Below are 15881 nucleotides of genomic sequence, written 5' to 3'. Positions count from 1 at the left end.
TCTCTCTCTCTCTCTCTCTCTCTCTCTCTCTCTCTCTCTCTCTCTCTCTCTCTCTCTGTGTGTGTGCATTGTGTGTGTGTGTGTGTGTGTGTGTGTGTGTGTGTGTGTGTGTGTGTGTGTGTGTGTGTGGCTAAATATAGAGTGTCATCTGCCCACTCATTTGTACAGGGAGGAAATGCTTTGTATGTGTCAGCTTCTATACAGAGTGTAAGCTTGCACCTCTTCTGTGTGGGCATGGGTCAATGCATATGAATGCTTTTTGCATGTTTGTGTGCATGCATCATGAGTTACAGTGCATGTTGTGTGTGTGTTTGTACGCATGAAAGAAAATGACAAAGGGCAGAAAAAAAACAATCATTTGAGACATCATGTGCATCTCAGTCCCCAGATAGATGTTTGAAGATGTAAACAGAAAGATGGAGAGTCAAGGGGGGAGAATGAAAGACCAGAAGAGAGACAAGGGAGTGAATACACCAGAGGCAACCGGAAACTTGTGGTCAAACAGGCAGCATTCAGCTGCTGAGGCAGGCTGTCGACTCGCCATTTTTGAAAGTACTCCTTTATTTAGAGGGATCAAGGCTAAATCACGTCACACAAATTCCTTTCATTGTACACATGCAGTGTGTGGAATGACCTCCGCCACTGTGCGTGTGTGTGTGTGTGCATGCGTGTGTGTGCATGTGTGAAATCAACATTGAAAGAGCAAAATTGCTTGAGTACAAGTCTGAAAAGTTGAGGAGACCTGTCGTGAGTCAGAAGTCTAGAAGTAGAAACAAATCCAAATATATTCAGCCTGAGCCGACGCTCAAACAGGTTATGACTCTTTGACACATTCCTGCGCCTACACCGACACCTACAGCACATACAAATGCTTTCACCGCCTTTACTTTCTCTTCACCTCCCCCTTCAACTCTGCTGACACACACACACACACCCACACAGTGCTTATCCTCTGTCGCTACCTCGTACCCTCTCACAAGAGGAAATACGCTCAGCAATGAGTTGCTCTGCTCACTTGATTGTGAGTTTCTCTCTCTCTCTCTCTCGCTCCCTCGCTCCCTCCTTCTCTCTCTCTCTGCGTGTATCACACTGTGTGTTTCACTACAGAGAGCATAGCGTGTGGATGTAAGACCTGCAGCACTGCTTAGCCCTTGGCTGGATCAGTTTAGGTAACATAATCTTTTCTTTACACTTTGACTGGCTAATGTTTTATTTTCTTGTATGGTGCTAGAGGTGTCTGTTTGGACATTTTGATTTCATTTAAGTGGTGGGTAAGAAGTTAGCTAACATGCTTCAGAAAGTGAGAACATCTGGTTTTTGCCTGTTTGAGACCCATCTTGTTTCTGCGACTCAGGGTTTGTAAAGTGTGATGATGCGTTTCTGGTGTTTCCTTTACGCTGTTATGTTCAGCTTCATGAGGTCTCTGTTTGCACATAAGTAGCCATAGAAGGATGAGTTACAGTCAGAGTACCAATGTACCAAAGCATGAAAATGAATAAACGTCTCATCCACCACTCTGTATTTACAAGAAGCAGGCTGCTGTATGTGTGTAGAAACGCTGCAGGAAATGAAGTTTCCTGTGACAATTAGTGATTTGTGTTTGTTGTGGTTTGTGGATAGTATCACATTTCATTTATGCTGCCTATGTAAATGCCATAAAGGTGATAGGTGACTATGAATTTAGTATTGTGAAGGTTTGAGAGGGGACTCACAAACCTGTCAGTGTGAGTTGGTAGGTGTGTGTGAGTGTTTGGAGATATTTGTGTGGGTGGATTTAAACACTAAGCTTTTCATTTAACCCCTCAGCAGTAACGACACTGGCATAAATGTTTAGTGGAGACTCTATTTTCACACACAAATACAAAAAAATATAGAGACGCATGCAGCCAGAGATTCTATTATTGAGAGCCATCCTGTGCACAGAGAGAGTTTTAAATAGCCTCATTCAACGCTTCTGTGTAATTTTACACTCTACTGTCAGCAAGTGGACAGAAAAGAGAAAGAAAGCAAAGTGAGAGGGGTAGAGCTGCGGAGTGTGAGACCGTCCACCTCCTCAGTGTTTGACATCGTACGTGACAGAACATGACTAACACCTTCTGTCCTATTGTGATTATAGCTGATGCACCCACAATGCATGTGAGACATGACCAACAGGGCCCCCTGGGATAGCTCAAGCAGTACGTGCAGCATGGAGCCAACAGGTACACTAAACACACTCTTCTCAGTGTACGAGTCTGTGCATTAACATGTCTCTGCCTTTAAAGCTGTTTTAGTTTATTCTCTATTGAATAAGTAGAGTGTATCATAGGGATGCTGTGTTTATATCGAAAGAGGCTCATAAGTTATAAGGGAAACCTTTTCATATCCAGTCTTAAACACCCAATGTCTCATCTTTATTGTCAGCCGGCTGCTCCCCAACAGTTCCAGAGCCAGAGCTCTACCGCAGCATCCAAGCTGTGCTACCAAGGGACACGGACAAGCAGCAGCCTCCAGACTGTTTCAACAAAGGTACAGTACGACCTACAACAACACGATGGAATGAAATAAAAGACTTTTTATCTGAGCACTAATGTGGTTTTATCTGTTTGCTGGTGACTCTACTCGCACAGAATGTGTGGAATCTCACAGACATCATCTGATTGTATCACAGCGGCTCTTGACTTTATCTTTACGATAAAGATTTTCTAAAGTGTGTCTAAACTTGTGGTTTAGGCGTCATGAAACTGACTCGATTCTCTGCTGGAGATTCATTTGTTTCTGTGTTTTTGTGTGTCCAAAACGATTCTGCCCTGTAAACTGTTCCAACCTAAATAGAAATTTAATGATGCCAGCCCCGCTTGTGTTAATCACACTGTGGAATATTGAGCTGTGTCAGCAGTGTGAGGGCAGTTTAGTTGTTAGTCATCAGATGTATTTTGGATTAGTGTTGTAATGGAAAAAATATGACACATTTAGCAAGTTTGTGCTAGTCCTGTGGAAATCTTGCATCTGTTCATGGCTTGTGTGTTCATCTGTGTGTGCAGGCATGCTGAGATGGACGCTTCATAAGAAGGTCCAAAACAATCCAGGCAACAGCTTATCTCTGGTGCGGGTGCTGATAAAGGAGCTGGAGAAGGTGCTTGCTTTATCTGAATGACACTGACCATTATTAACAAGTTATTCCTGCAGTTATTGTTTGGTCTATGAAATGTGATTTGAGATTTAAGAAGCTGATTATTTCTTAGGTTTACTGACTAATTGTTTCAGCTGTAGTGTTAATGTGTTGTCTGTCATTAGTTGAGTGGAGCCCTGACACAGTGTGTGTGTGTGTGTGTGTGTGTGTGTGTGTGTGTGTGTGTGTGTGTGTGTGTGTGTGCGCGCGCGCGCGCGTGTGTTTTCTCTGCAGGCTGAGAGATGGGACTCTCGCAAGTGCATCATCCCTCTGCTCCACACACTGATGTATGCCATCATTCAGGTACAGTATTCCTGCCACAGCATCGCACTGTGAAACTGTCTCAGCTTTGCTTTTTCATACTGTTTCACTGAATGCATACACACCGGAAATGTCATTAATTGATCAGTTTCCAGAGCCATACTGATCAGATCACTGGGGATGTAACAGGTGATACATATGACTGAATAGACCTGGTTAGCCTGATTGACACAACAGGCTTAGCCACTCTACGTGCTAAATTAAATCCACCTGTGTGACATGTTTCTTTTGTACTTGCGCAGTGTTCTTAAGGTGTGTAAATTAGGGAGTTTCAGCATTGCTAATATAAATACTACAGAGCAAGAGGAAGAAGATTGTGTTTTTATTCCAGGAACAAATGTTAACAAGGAAGTGAACACTTAGTAAAACTGCATGTGGGTCATTCAGTCCTCTGTCCTTCTCTGTAAAAACACTGTGAAGACAGCATGGCTCTCACTGGAAATTCTTCATCACCTCATATGAAAGGAGTCTGGACAAACATGGATGTAAACTACAATTTGGTTGGCAGAGGCAAAAAACTGCAATGCAGTAATTCAAGTTTATCATATTTGAGCAACAAAAATGTCGTAATTAATTAATGAATTACTGTTAGCAAGGCATAAAGAGACAATTACATTTGTTTTCTTTACCTGACTTATAACCTGTGTGTGTGTGTGTGTGTGTGTGTGTGTGTGTGTGTGCGTGTGCGTGTGCGTGTGTGTGTGTGTGTGTGTGTGTGTGTGTGTGTGTGTGTGTGTGTGTGTGTGGATATTCCAGACAGCCTACATTCCAGATGAGCTGTACAAGCGGGTTTATGACTTTTGTAAGAGACTCCTGACCTTCCCTCATCCGTACTGCACCGTAGGCCTCAGCTACACGAGGCAAATAAAAACTGAACGCTCCATTCCAGGTATCATTCAACACTCAGTTTGACGTGCATCTAAATGTCATCTTCTGTCAGGGCTTCAGAGCAGCCTGCTCGAGGAGCTCCAGCTGCTAAGTCAGTGTCATCTTTAAACACACTTACAGCCTGTATACACAGCATACAATTGAGGGGGGCTCAGTGATGATAATGACAACAATGATGACTTTAGTATTCAGTCATGGGCCTTTTGTCATGATGTTGTGTGTATGCTGTCATTTCCCACCAAGAACAATTGCTCACACAGGCCAAGCAAAACTTGAATGATCTATTACTCACACTGTGGACGCTGGGATTATATCTTATGTGACTTCACCCAGTTCCAAGAAAGAGTCAAAATTAAACCAAACAATGAAAGAAGACAGCAAATGTAGCCAAACCTGAAAGACAGATGAAGCCAGAGAGGTATAAAAAAATTGGTTGACTGGCACCAGCTTATATTGCAGACCTCAGCTGCTAGTCAGACCAGAGGACAAGCAGAAGGCCATCACTTCAAGAAAAGCCACATTATGGTGACAGTGATGTTAGATGAGCTCTCCATCCACCAAGCATGCTTCAGTTAATCTGTATGAGGATTTACAACCACATACTCTCATTAAATGTCACTTTGATCCACAGGTCTGATGTACCAGAGGATGCTCACAGCAGAGCAAAGGCTAAAAAATGAGCCCTATCCCTTTCAGGAGAGGTGAGTCCTAAATAATGGATCACAGGTCTGAGGGTGCAGTAACTCGTACTGCTGCGTGTTGTCAAACTGCCGTCCTCGTCCATCATGTTAAGTGTCCCTTTATCCCTGCAGGGTCTTTGTTCTGGCTGACCCAGAAGTCTTCTCTGGCTCTTTGGGACAAGTCCTGTTGGGTGATATTGAGACCGCGGGTTCAGCTTCACTCGGATATCTAGACCACATGCGCAGTGTGGTCCAACACTCCATACAGGCTGCTTTAGGAGCCGAGCAGTGCCATGGGCAGAAACTGGCTCAAGCCCTAAAGGTCAGTGAAACTGGCCTATACGATTTGCCTGTGCTCACTCATTGCTTTTTGTTTTTTGACCGGTACAGTATGTATTATAATTTCACAAAATATTATGTCCTATAATTTTTAAATTACACTGTAATACTGTAGAAAAGCAAATGTACATGGCATGATAGCCATTCCTTTTCCTACCATGGTAGGCCAGATTTGACTGACTAATGCTGTCCTTCACTGAGACCTCAACATTAGCACTTTGTCACTCAGGGGGAAGTGAATGACCTCCCTGTACAGTCAAAGCACGTGCATAATCACTACATGTAGAGCATGTTGGGAGATTTTAAGTGATTGCAAGCCTTGACCAGAGCCTGAGATTGGTATTAGTAGAATATGATGTTGTCAGGTCAGGTTTTTGGTGGAGCCAGTGCATTTTTTTTTTTTACTTTTTGCTCCTCTATTAAAAATAGTTTCAGAGTCTGTCCCATATGAACGTGTCATGTCAAACATCCTGAATGAAGGTCTGTGGTGGAAATGTACCCTGGCACTGATCCTAAAGTAACACCTCAGCAGGACACCCGACGGCAGACACACACCCGCACGCTCCTGACCCCTCGCCTCTCTGCTATTAATACAGACTCCGTATGTGTTTGTCTTCCTGTGTGCATCTGTGTTCACCCACATGTGTATTTTGTGACAGGACATGGGTCAAGACGTCGAGACGTACTTTCAGGAAGTGCTGGCGGCTCTTGAGCAGAGCGCGGAGGAGGGCAGCAGAGGGGAGGGGCGAGCGCTGAAGAGCCGTCTACAGCAGCTGTACAGCGAGATCGTCGGAGACGCAGACTTAGGTAAGACCGCTCCGAAACGGAAATACAGCAAAAAGCCATGCAAGTTTCAGACACAGCTGCTCTGTCATAAATGAACTTAGTGGCTTCGCAAAGCATGAGTATAGGAAGGAGAACCACAAAAACCACAGTGACATCTGGTTTTGTAACTGACTGGAGCCAAATGGAAACAGCAGCAAGACACGAGTCAATAATGTTACTGTGTTGGATTTATGTATTTTATCTGACTCTGCATTCAGGGTTGCCGTTGTCCTGCTTTGCAGTCAGGAAAGAAAAGCTTTTTTCTTTTCTGGAAAAGGTTGAAACTCAAATTTTTGCCTGTTTCACAAAAGTGCAAGCACACGATTCACATGCAGATCACAAATAGTGGCTGCGTCATGATTGTTGTTTGCAAAAATGGATAAATCGGAGGGTCCTGCAGGGCTCTCACTTGCTCATGCAGGGGTTGTAAGAGTTGCAGCAGTTAAAGTGAATGGGAGAGGCATTATCTCATGACTATCTTTATTTTTTCTAGAGCTCATACTCATTGAGCTTCTTCCCTGTAAGCCGGTGCAGTGGTGCTCATTTTACTTTTCAAGCACATTTTGTCTGTGATGGACATGTTTGCTCTGTCCATGAGGGCCTGAAACGCTGGCTGAGATCAAAAACATGACCTTGCCTCTATGTGGCGGTTTCCTCCACAGCCACATCAGTGGAGTCAGTTGTCTGTATTTTTATAATTTTCCGGATATCTATTTTCATGACATCCCCTCTTTTCCACATTTTTATCATGTCAGCATCCCATCCGATGAACCTGCTCTTCCCTCATCCCAGCTGGGAGATTTGAGGGACAGACAGCGGTGTTCACAGAGAGGAAGTCGTGGGGTTGCTTTGTTTTGATTGTCATTGTCACAATTTTGGTCTCTTCCTATCTCTCTTCCTCTTCCTGTGTGTGTGTGTGTGTGTGTGTGTGTGTACGTGTGTGTGTGTCTGTACTGCAGAGCCATTGTCCAGTGGATCACTGTGTGACTGCCCTCTTCCTAACCCAGAGATGAGCTTCCACCTGTGGACGGAGGACCTGGATATCTGTGAGTGGCTCTGGACGCTGTGGGGGGTCTAGAGGAAGTTGTTACCACCGGTCAGCTGAACTGAAATAGACTAAAACTGGACTTATTACCTCAAAACTGAACTGAGTAAATTAAAGTGAAACCTGAATTGAAGGAAGATTATACGTTACAATACAGTTGAAAACTTGGGGATTTTTCCTTCTACTGGGGATTTTTTTCATATTTTCTATAGTCATCAAAGAAAGGGTTTAGAATGATAATAATAATAGTAATGATAATCAACTTTATTTGTATAGCACTGAGTATAATGAAAACAGTAATGGACCGAGGCAGCTCCCTTGTGCAACCCCAAAACAGATGTCGTGTTTCTCAGACACATGATCTCCAAAACTGACATAAAACTAATAACAGCTGTTTTTTTTTTGCTGCTGTTCTCCAATCATACAGGGAGTAACACTAAATTTCTATGCATGTATTAATTTGTTACATTTTGTTTGACAAAATTAGGAAAGCAATGTTTAAGTGAAGCCTGATGTTGTGCATATACAACAAAGATCCCAATCGCAAAACACAGTGAGGCATACAGCTTATACACTACGCTATACGCTGAACAATAGCTTCTTTGTACGAGTTGCATGAATTAGAGTTAAGGTCACGGTGTTTTTGAAAACTATTTTGAACCCTGTCAGAAATGACTAAAGCAGAGGTATGAGGCTGTTTCAAAGTGTGAACATCATTTAAAAGCTAATTATAATACGTATCACTCTGTCACACTGTGAGAATATCTGAGGGCTAGATTGCTGCCCTGAAGATCAATGTCGAATCAGAGGTGAACTCAGTTAGTGTAACAAACCGATTTAAACCGAACAGATATGAACTGAAGCAGTGGAACTGTGAAATTGACTGTGGCTGAGATTCTGTGTTTACATGTACAGTAAGAAAAGCTCTGTGTGAGTTTTAAATGAAGGGGATGTTTCCTGTCCTGTGTGACAGCTCGATCTAAAATTACACACTGTTTATTGTAAATAAAGGATTATCTGTGATTATTGCTTGAGTACTATATACAGTGCTGCATTAACAAGCATGAATGCTGAAGGATCACAAGGCAGGCGCTGGCCGTGTGTGTGCACAGCTCTACACAGTTATGAATAGATTCCTCAGATGTGAGTTTAATAACGCTTACTGTAACATTCTTACCTCGGGTCTTTAGCGACCCGACACTTCCGTCAATGTCCAATTACCAAACACACAAAAAAAGATTTTTGTCATTCATTTTTACAATCATATATAGATGTCAGAAAAAGGTTCAGTTTAACACATATGTATATAAAAACTAATCTATATTGCGTATTTATATTGTAATATCTTTCACTTAGCCTCCTGTAACTTCTCATAGACTGACACCAAATTTGTATCTTGACTGTTGTATCGTTGGAGCTAGCTTTGTCTTTTTCGTGTTTCAGTTCTGCTTTTAAATGATCTGATTCACAGACGACACAAAAACAAATTCCTCATCACCAATGGCCTCAGGTGCGTCTTCATTTCCAGAGCTGCTTCATCCAAGCTCTCCACTATAAATTACACTGCTGCTCTGCACTAAACTTGAACATCCAGTTGCTTCACAACCTGGTTACTGCGACAGTGAGATCATATAAACAACCTTTGTCATCATTGTCTGAATGACAAGCAACAGTGAGACATCATGAAGCTAAACAGGAAATGCAACATTATGAGCTATCAATGGCATTTTAGCATTTTGACATTTAAGGGTTAATGTTACTCCAAGAACTTCCTTCCCTGTGGATGAACTGCAGTTCTGTCCAGTGGAAGAGCAAGTTTTTGTAGCTAGCAGCTCCATAATGGTTCACAGGTAACGCTAAAAAGACATGACAGTGGTCTATTTATGATGAAGCGTAGATCTGCATGCAAAGTGTGCACATGCCCTCTGTGAATAACATGCAAGTGATGAATGTTGAAATGTTGACAGGGCGAGAAGTGGCCAAGTGGTTTCGGTCCAGCGCCATGTCGGAGCAGTTCTCCCTCAGCCAGGAGCAGGAGGACTTCGAGCTTGGTGAGTCTCCCAACGACCTGATGCCGCCTGACATGACTCGCTTCTCAGTCATGTCCAACGACAGCGGCATCGAAAAGGACCTGCCCCTTAATGCTGATCCCTCCTTGTTGCCGCCTCTGGACACTGCCAGCATGAACGCAGCATGGGAACAATGCAGGAGGTAAATCTAATACTAATTGTGTTACTTTCACTGCAGAAGTATGGTCTCTGCAGCAAGGTTAGATTCGCTAATGATTGATTTTGACAGGAATTTTGCTGACAGGCTTTATTAGGTGTGTTTTTCCTACTTGCACGTCTCACAGAAAAGATCCGCTTCCATTTTAATCTCTTCAACTGTCTGCACCAGGTCTGTGCAGACTCATGATTCAGTGTCTCACAGACCACGATATGAAACAGTGTTTGTGGGCTCTTGTTGCCTCTGTCAAACGTCATTAAAATGGTTGACATCTCTGATAGCTGCTTACCACTAACATGTTACACGATGTTGTAAGAAATCGTATTAGGAACATTTTATTTTAGTGTTACTGCGAAATGTAATATATTACTGTAACTTTTGCAATGCGGTACCGCTGCCTCCAATCACTTCTTTTGGTTTCCAAGTCTTTTGTTGTTTTAAAGTGATTAAGACTCCTTCTCCTTCTCCCAGTGAGCCAGATCCACTGAAGCTGTCACGGCGTGGATGCATCAAGGTGAGACCATCTGTGAAGAACAGTATGGCACTGATGCAGGAGACCCTGGAGGACCACGCAAGCCTCGCAGGAGGAGGAGGAAATGGAGGGAGGAGAGGAAGCAGTGGGGCGACTCTGCAGAGGCGGGCAGGAAGCAGCGCCCTGCAGAACTCGTTCCCCAAGCAGCAGAGACACTTTACCGCCAGGATAGTTGCCATGGGGGACGACAGGGTATTGGGCCGCCTGGCCAAGGCCTACTACTTATTTAGGTGACTGTCAGAACCTCTTTGACAGCACATGGAGATTTGTGTGTGACTAAGCTGATGAAATATGTTGTTTTGAGTTGTTTCCTTGTACTTGGTTCCCACTCTGAAATAGATGATATAAGATTTTAGAGCAATTTGCATAAAAATGAGGAAGAACATTTTCCTTTGAAATTACTCTTAACAATACAGTGTTAAAAAAAGAAGTAAATGTAGAAGTAAATACAACTATATGTGTATTCTAAATGAAAAAAACTATTTGCTTGTAATGTTAATGATTGTTATTTATTTTTCTCACAGTAATGGGGAGCTCAATGTTGACATCTTGTCCTAATTTCCTTATTTCCTCCATTAAGGCTAGCGCTGTTACTTAAGCACTAACAAAACAACTAACCATTAAATCACTACTTCTTCTATTGTAAATGTCAGATATTGAAATCCAAAACCTTTTTGCTGGGATCATCAAACTGCTCAGTCAAGCGTGTACACTCTGTTTCTCACGAATCTTTGGTTTGTCTTTGCAGGAAAAGGGAAGCGCGGAGGCTTTTTCTTACAATGAAAGTCAACCTCCAGTTTTACTACATCCCTGTTTGCACGGCTACAGCCCCCATCTCCTCTGTCAAGGTAAACCTACTTCCTCTTGTCAACGCACCACTGGCCTGTTATTGTGAAAAAGTCACCTCACTTCTAGAGATCACAAGACAAATGGCTTCTGTCATAACATAAATGCTCAGTCATGAAGTGACAATGAGCAGTTCACCTAAGAATGATGATCCATTTATATTATTCATGTTGTAGGAGTCATTAAGCAAACTTTAAGGGTAATGAAAATGGAAATAGAATTGCATCAATTGTACATTTGTTTGTTTGTTTGTTTGTTTGTTTGTTCTTCTTTTGCACAGCTCCACAGCTGTTCTTGGTATTCTGTGTAATTTTGCAGTTATCTCTCGCTCTTCTTTCCTAAGAATCTGTTTTTAGTTATCATTTTTATTCATATTGTCTGATGTCAAGATGACATGATGTCATTAGCACCAACACTTCCTTTTAAATGGAGCTGGTTAGAGTGCTGTGGTGCCGATGGTGCTATGAGCCAAATCACGCAGCCATGATGGTTTGCCCTGAAAATGTACAACTCCCGGTGCAGAGTGCATAAAACCAAGGCGCAGTAGTCTTCCTTTGGTGGTCAAACATACAGTAGCTAGAAAAGGAAAACCACCAGGCTTGTTTTGTTTCCTCACTGCTGTGTCTTTACCAAATTTGAGCTATTTTGGTTTCTTTTCCATGTTGCTTTTTTCTAGGAAAACCTCCATCAACCCATGCGGAATCCCTGCACTCTCGGTTCCTATTTGAGCATGGTGGACCCGTGGTACAACTCTAACATCAGGAGTTTAGGCTGCATGATACCCAAACTGGCTGCGATGGTATGATACAATGCAACGCAACTCTAACGTGAAGAAGCTTTATTTCACGGCAGGACTGTGTCAGATAAAGTCTTTTTTCGAGAGACTCGTGGGAGAGAAGAACCAGAGACTCTTGATTCTCCTTCTCCGTGTTGTTGCTTTTCTTGTCCGAATGATTTAGACATGTGAAAATATCATCACGTTACCACATCCCATGTAGTCAACATGGGGACTGCTCTCTGCATAAGTAGAAACAGGAAGTTACATAAGGTCTTTTACTGCAAGGACAATAAATATGTTGATTTCACTTGAACCACAACTACAGTGAGCTGTGCTCAGAGACATCTTGATGCTGCGTGACGCTGTGAGCCTTAAACTGGAAATACAGTTAGCATGAAACTGGAACAAAATATTCAAAGGAACTTCTAGAAAATAACTGAAATAACTGATTCATGACATGAGAATTGTGGAAAAGCTTGTTTTTTTTTTTTTTTTTTCAAGAAAATGTTGAGTTGAAGTCTTTCGCTTTTCAAGTTGCTAAAGGAAAAACATGCAGAAAACCTGAAAGTCACTTTAAACCTACACCAGAGTAACCTCTGTTACTAAAGTGACTAAAGTGACTAAAGATTATTGAACACAGGCTTATTACAGAGCTGCTTTTGTTGCATGACAAGACGCTGACCTTTAAGTGACTCATCGCGTTCAGTAGATGGATCCAAAATGACTTTGTGGTTACATCATGCAGACAGGCGGTTGAGTTCACATCGTTTATCTTCTCTAGCAACAGACCAACCCAGGGCGGCCAAAAGACCCCTTCGTCTCTGATGTCATTTCCTACTACGTTCGCACCGGCCAGCAGCCCGTCTACTTCACCATCTACTTTGTTAAGGTAGCATGATACTTTTTATGTGTAGGTTTCTGTTTCTGAGCGTCTGAAGCATCTGAACAGCCTCACAGCAAACGCTTTCAGCACACAAATGTTCACATTTCACTTGTTTGTTCTCCGTCAGATAACTTTTAACAGCATGACAAAGGATCCTGTGGAAGACGTGTTTCTTACCCATCTACAAATGGAGTTCCCTGAGTTCAGACACATCTCAGAGTCAATTCGAGGTGAATCGGGTGCACATGAACATCATTTTTCCAGTGTTTTCTTTGACATCTGTTTGTATGTGCACAGCTTTGCATGTGTGCAAGTGTAACAACATGCCTGCGTCTCAAACAGATAAACAGAAGAAAAACTCGGGGGAGGTATGCGGAGCTGTTGTCTCGATGAATTACCGAAGGGTAAGTAGTTTTTTTACCAATCAGTATTTCCTCATTAGATTCTTGCTATGGGCTATGGCCAGATGCCTTATCAAGTGCAGCAAAATATCTGCCTTTCCACAATCTGATCACAGATTGTGTTGTTTGTGTGTGGGAATGCCGCCGTGTGAATGCGTAAACTCTGACACCTGCATGTGTGTGTTTCTATGCTTGTGTGTCATTAAGGTAACATTGAGCGGCCGAGACATTGACAAAGGAATCTCAGTCAGGACGTCAGGTGCTCATATCAACGCCATCCCCTCGAATGAAGCAGAAGGTTCAGTATTGAGACAAAACTCCGGGACCCTCTGTATTTTTTTTTTTTCATACTTTATGATTATCTTCCTCTTATGCCCCCTTTTGTTTCTCTGCCTTTGTCTCATAGATCTGAACTGTTTGACGCTGACATTGAATGAACCTCCAACAAAAACTAAAAACAACACTGTGGTGAGTCGAGGAAATAGCTCTCAGTTTGCTGAATGCTGAAGTATCTTTAGTGGCTGTTTATTCTCGTAGAATGCAAATGCTTCGTACGACAATGAGTCCATTCATTTTGAAATTGTCAGGAGTCAAAGATTCGGAGCAGCAACATTAAGATTCGCACTTTGGAGAGTCGATCTTTCACTGTTACGCTGGACAGAGATTGTCGCAGGACCTACAGGAATGTGCAGAGGTAAGAGAGTCTAGACTCAGCTGTGCTGTACGTGACTTTTACAACACTGAATGACGGCCTTTTAAGGGTTTGGTGTGTCAATGGTTAGAGAAAGTGGAATTGATAGCCATCATTGCACTCAAAGCACTAGAAAATAACGGGGATGTCCACCCGCAGTGGTGGGTTGTAAGAGATTGAATTTTTGTTCTTTATAACAAGAGAAGCCTGCCAGATTAGAACAAATAGCTAATAATCTGATCTTTCTCTCTGTGCGACATAAGCTGACGCCTGCATTTTGAACATCTTTGTGTCGTAGCATCGAGATCTCTCCATGTCTTGATCCTGGATACTGCGTCCAGAAAACCATGCGGTCCAAATTCAAGTTGGGAGAGGACAGCGACGTTGGACTGAGCAAATACATGAACAAAGGACTTCCTCTACCCATCAACACATTTGCTGGCATCATCACCTGACACGATGGAGTAACCCTGCAGAGAAGCTTGAGAATTAAGAGCGTCCACACTGAGGTTTTGATGGCGGGAATGGTTGTTGCTTCTAAAAAAAGACAGAAATCCAGTTTGACTCGACCAAAAATATTTAACCTCAGGCAGTCAGGACCGACTGCCATGTGTGGAAAAAGACAATAAGTCAAAAGTTATCTTGTGGCCAAATGCGACACTCCTCATTTGACTTCTTGTCTGCTTCTTTTATGTAACAGGAACAAAATGTTATTACACTGCGTTGTATGATTGATCTCCTAACAATGCAACGACTGTACATACTTTGAGACTGTCAGTGAATACATGCAGATAGGAACAAGGCCAAAGAACAACCTGTTACAGTGGCAGACAGACAGAGGCTGGCAAGGAAAAACAAGTAAGCAAGGGCACAGTGTGTGCCTGTGTACATCAAAGATTTCAGGACAACTTACAGCCAATCACTTTATGACATTGTTATGAAAGCCTCACAGGCAATGTAGAAAATCTGATTTGAAGGGTTGATCGTTATAGTTTTACTTCATAGACACACTACCTTTTTCTATGTCCTTGACACACACACACACACGCACGCACACACACACACACACACACACACACACACACACACACACACACACACACACACACACACACACACACACACACACACTCCCCCCTCATCTGTCAGCTCTTGGAACTTGCAGATTGTTGAAATACTGGTACGATGACAGCTGGCAGTTCACTGCTGCTTCTGTCGTAGCTGAATCATGCAAATAATTCCTGTGCTTCCCCACACCTGCTACATAATGAGCAAACAATTGATCTTAGCTTTGGGTTTAGTGTTTGGAAAATATTGTGGAAAGTTTCTTGAACCACACTATGTTCATTGCAGAAGCTCAAGGCACATGCAATGTCAGGAATTACTACAGAACAGAGGCAACTTTAGTCTTTCACTGTAATGGACAGACAGGTGGATCATGCACAGATTGAGCTGCAAAGAAAGTAGCTTGAAACTTTGTCCTTGGCGTCACTGTCAGCTAACCAGACATGCTAGACTGTGTGACACATACTTGATGATGTGCATGACAAAAAGCTAAACTTGGAGACACTCAAAAGTGAAACGTGCACACACAGAGCACCTGACACTGTTCTTTGTTACAGTGTGAAATGATAAACTGCATCCGTTTGCACTAAGACTGCAGGGTTTCTTATCACTCACTTGTGGGAGTGAAGCAATAGTGCAGTCATGTAATAAGACTTAGATGTGTAATTTTGTCATTACTTTACAAGTCATATGGTATCCTCAAAGTTTAGGAGGCTCATCCAAGATGTAACACAACTATTGGTTCAGTTGTTATTCGTGAAATAGATGAAGGTGTTTTTTAAGTCAATGCTTCACAACTACATTCTGTGTAATATCCACATCATTGGATTACACACTCAAGAACAGCTCAGGAGCCTTTTTCTGATGCACTCCCACAGATATGATCTCAGGCAGTAAAGGTCGGGAACTGGAAGTGATGCGTTACTGGTGCACAGCATAAAATCATGTGAGTGTGTGTGTCTGCTGGCTTGGTAGGTTAAAATCATGAGTTTGAAATTCATGCTACATTTTGCACATTATTTTCATGTCATATATTAAAGGAAAATTCCATTGAGAGCGAAACATAATTCTGTAAATAAATGATTTTGTTTTGTAAAAACAGTGGTTGTGTTTTATTGTGAATTTTGAAGCTCTCTGCTTGAACCAACACTGTCTGAATAAACCACAACTTTACGTCTGAGCTGATTAAAAGTGGTCTTTGGTGGCCTTT

At 42.4% G+C, this 15881-nt stretch overlaps 1 protein-coding gene across 1 annotated transcript; it reads left to right on the top strand.

Moving 5' to 3' along the window:
- Positions 1-1013: 1013 nt before the first annotated feature.
- On the top strand, positions 1014-15765 carry LOC139343487 (phosphoinositide 3-kinase regulatory subunit 6). The gene is made up of 21 exons (XM_070981176.1): positions 1014-1169; positions 2117-2201; positions 2404-2508; positions 3024-3115; positions 3386-3454; positions 4229-4361; positions 4992-5061; positions 5173-5362; positions 6039-6186; positions 7164-7250; positions 9217-9460; positions 9947-10237; positions 10756-10855; positions 11530-11652; positions 12413-12520; positions 12642-12744; positions 12857-12918; positions 13123-13213; positions 13322-13383; positions 13503-13609; positions 13905-15765. Exons 2-21 carry the CDS (start codon positions 2144-2146, stop codon positions 14059-14061), a joined length of 2400 nt encoding a protein of 799 aa, XP_070837277.1. The 5' UTR covers positions 1014-1169; positions 2117-2143; the 3' UTR covers positions 14062-15765.
- Positions 15766-15881: the final 116 nt, after the last annotated feature.

Source organism: Chaetodon trifascialis, chromosome 2, assembly GCF_039877785.1.
Source record: "Chaetodon trifascialis isolate fChaTrf1 chromosome 2, fChaTrf1.hap1, whole genome shotgun sequence".
NCBI lineage: Eukaryota > Metazoa > Chordata > Actinopteri > Chaetodontiformes > Chaetodontidae > Chaetodon > Chaetodon trifascialis.
This window is presented reverse-complemented; position numbering and strand designations above follow the sequence as displayed.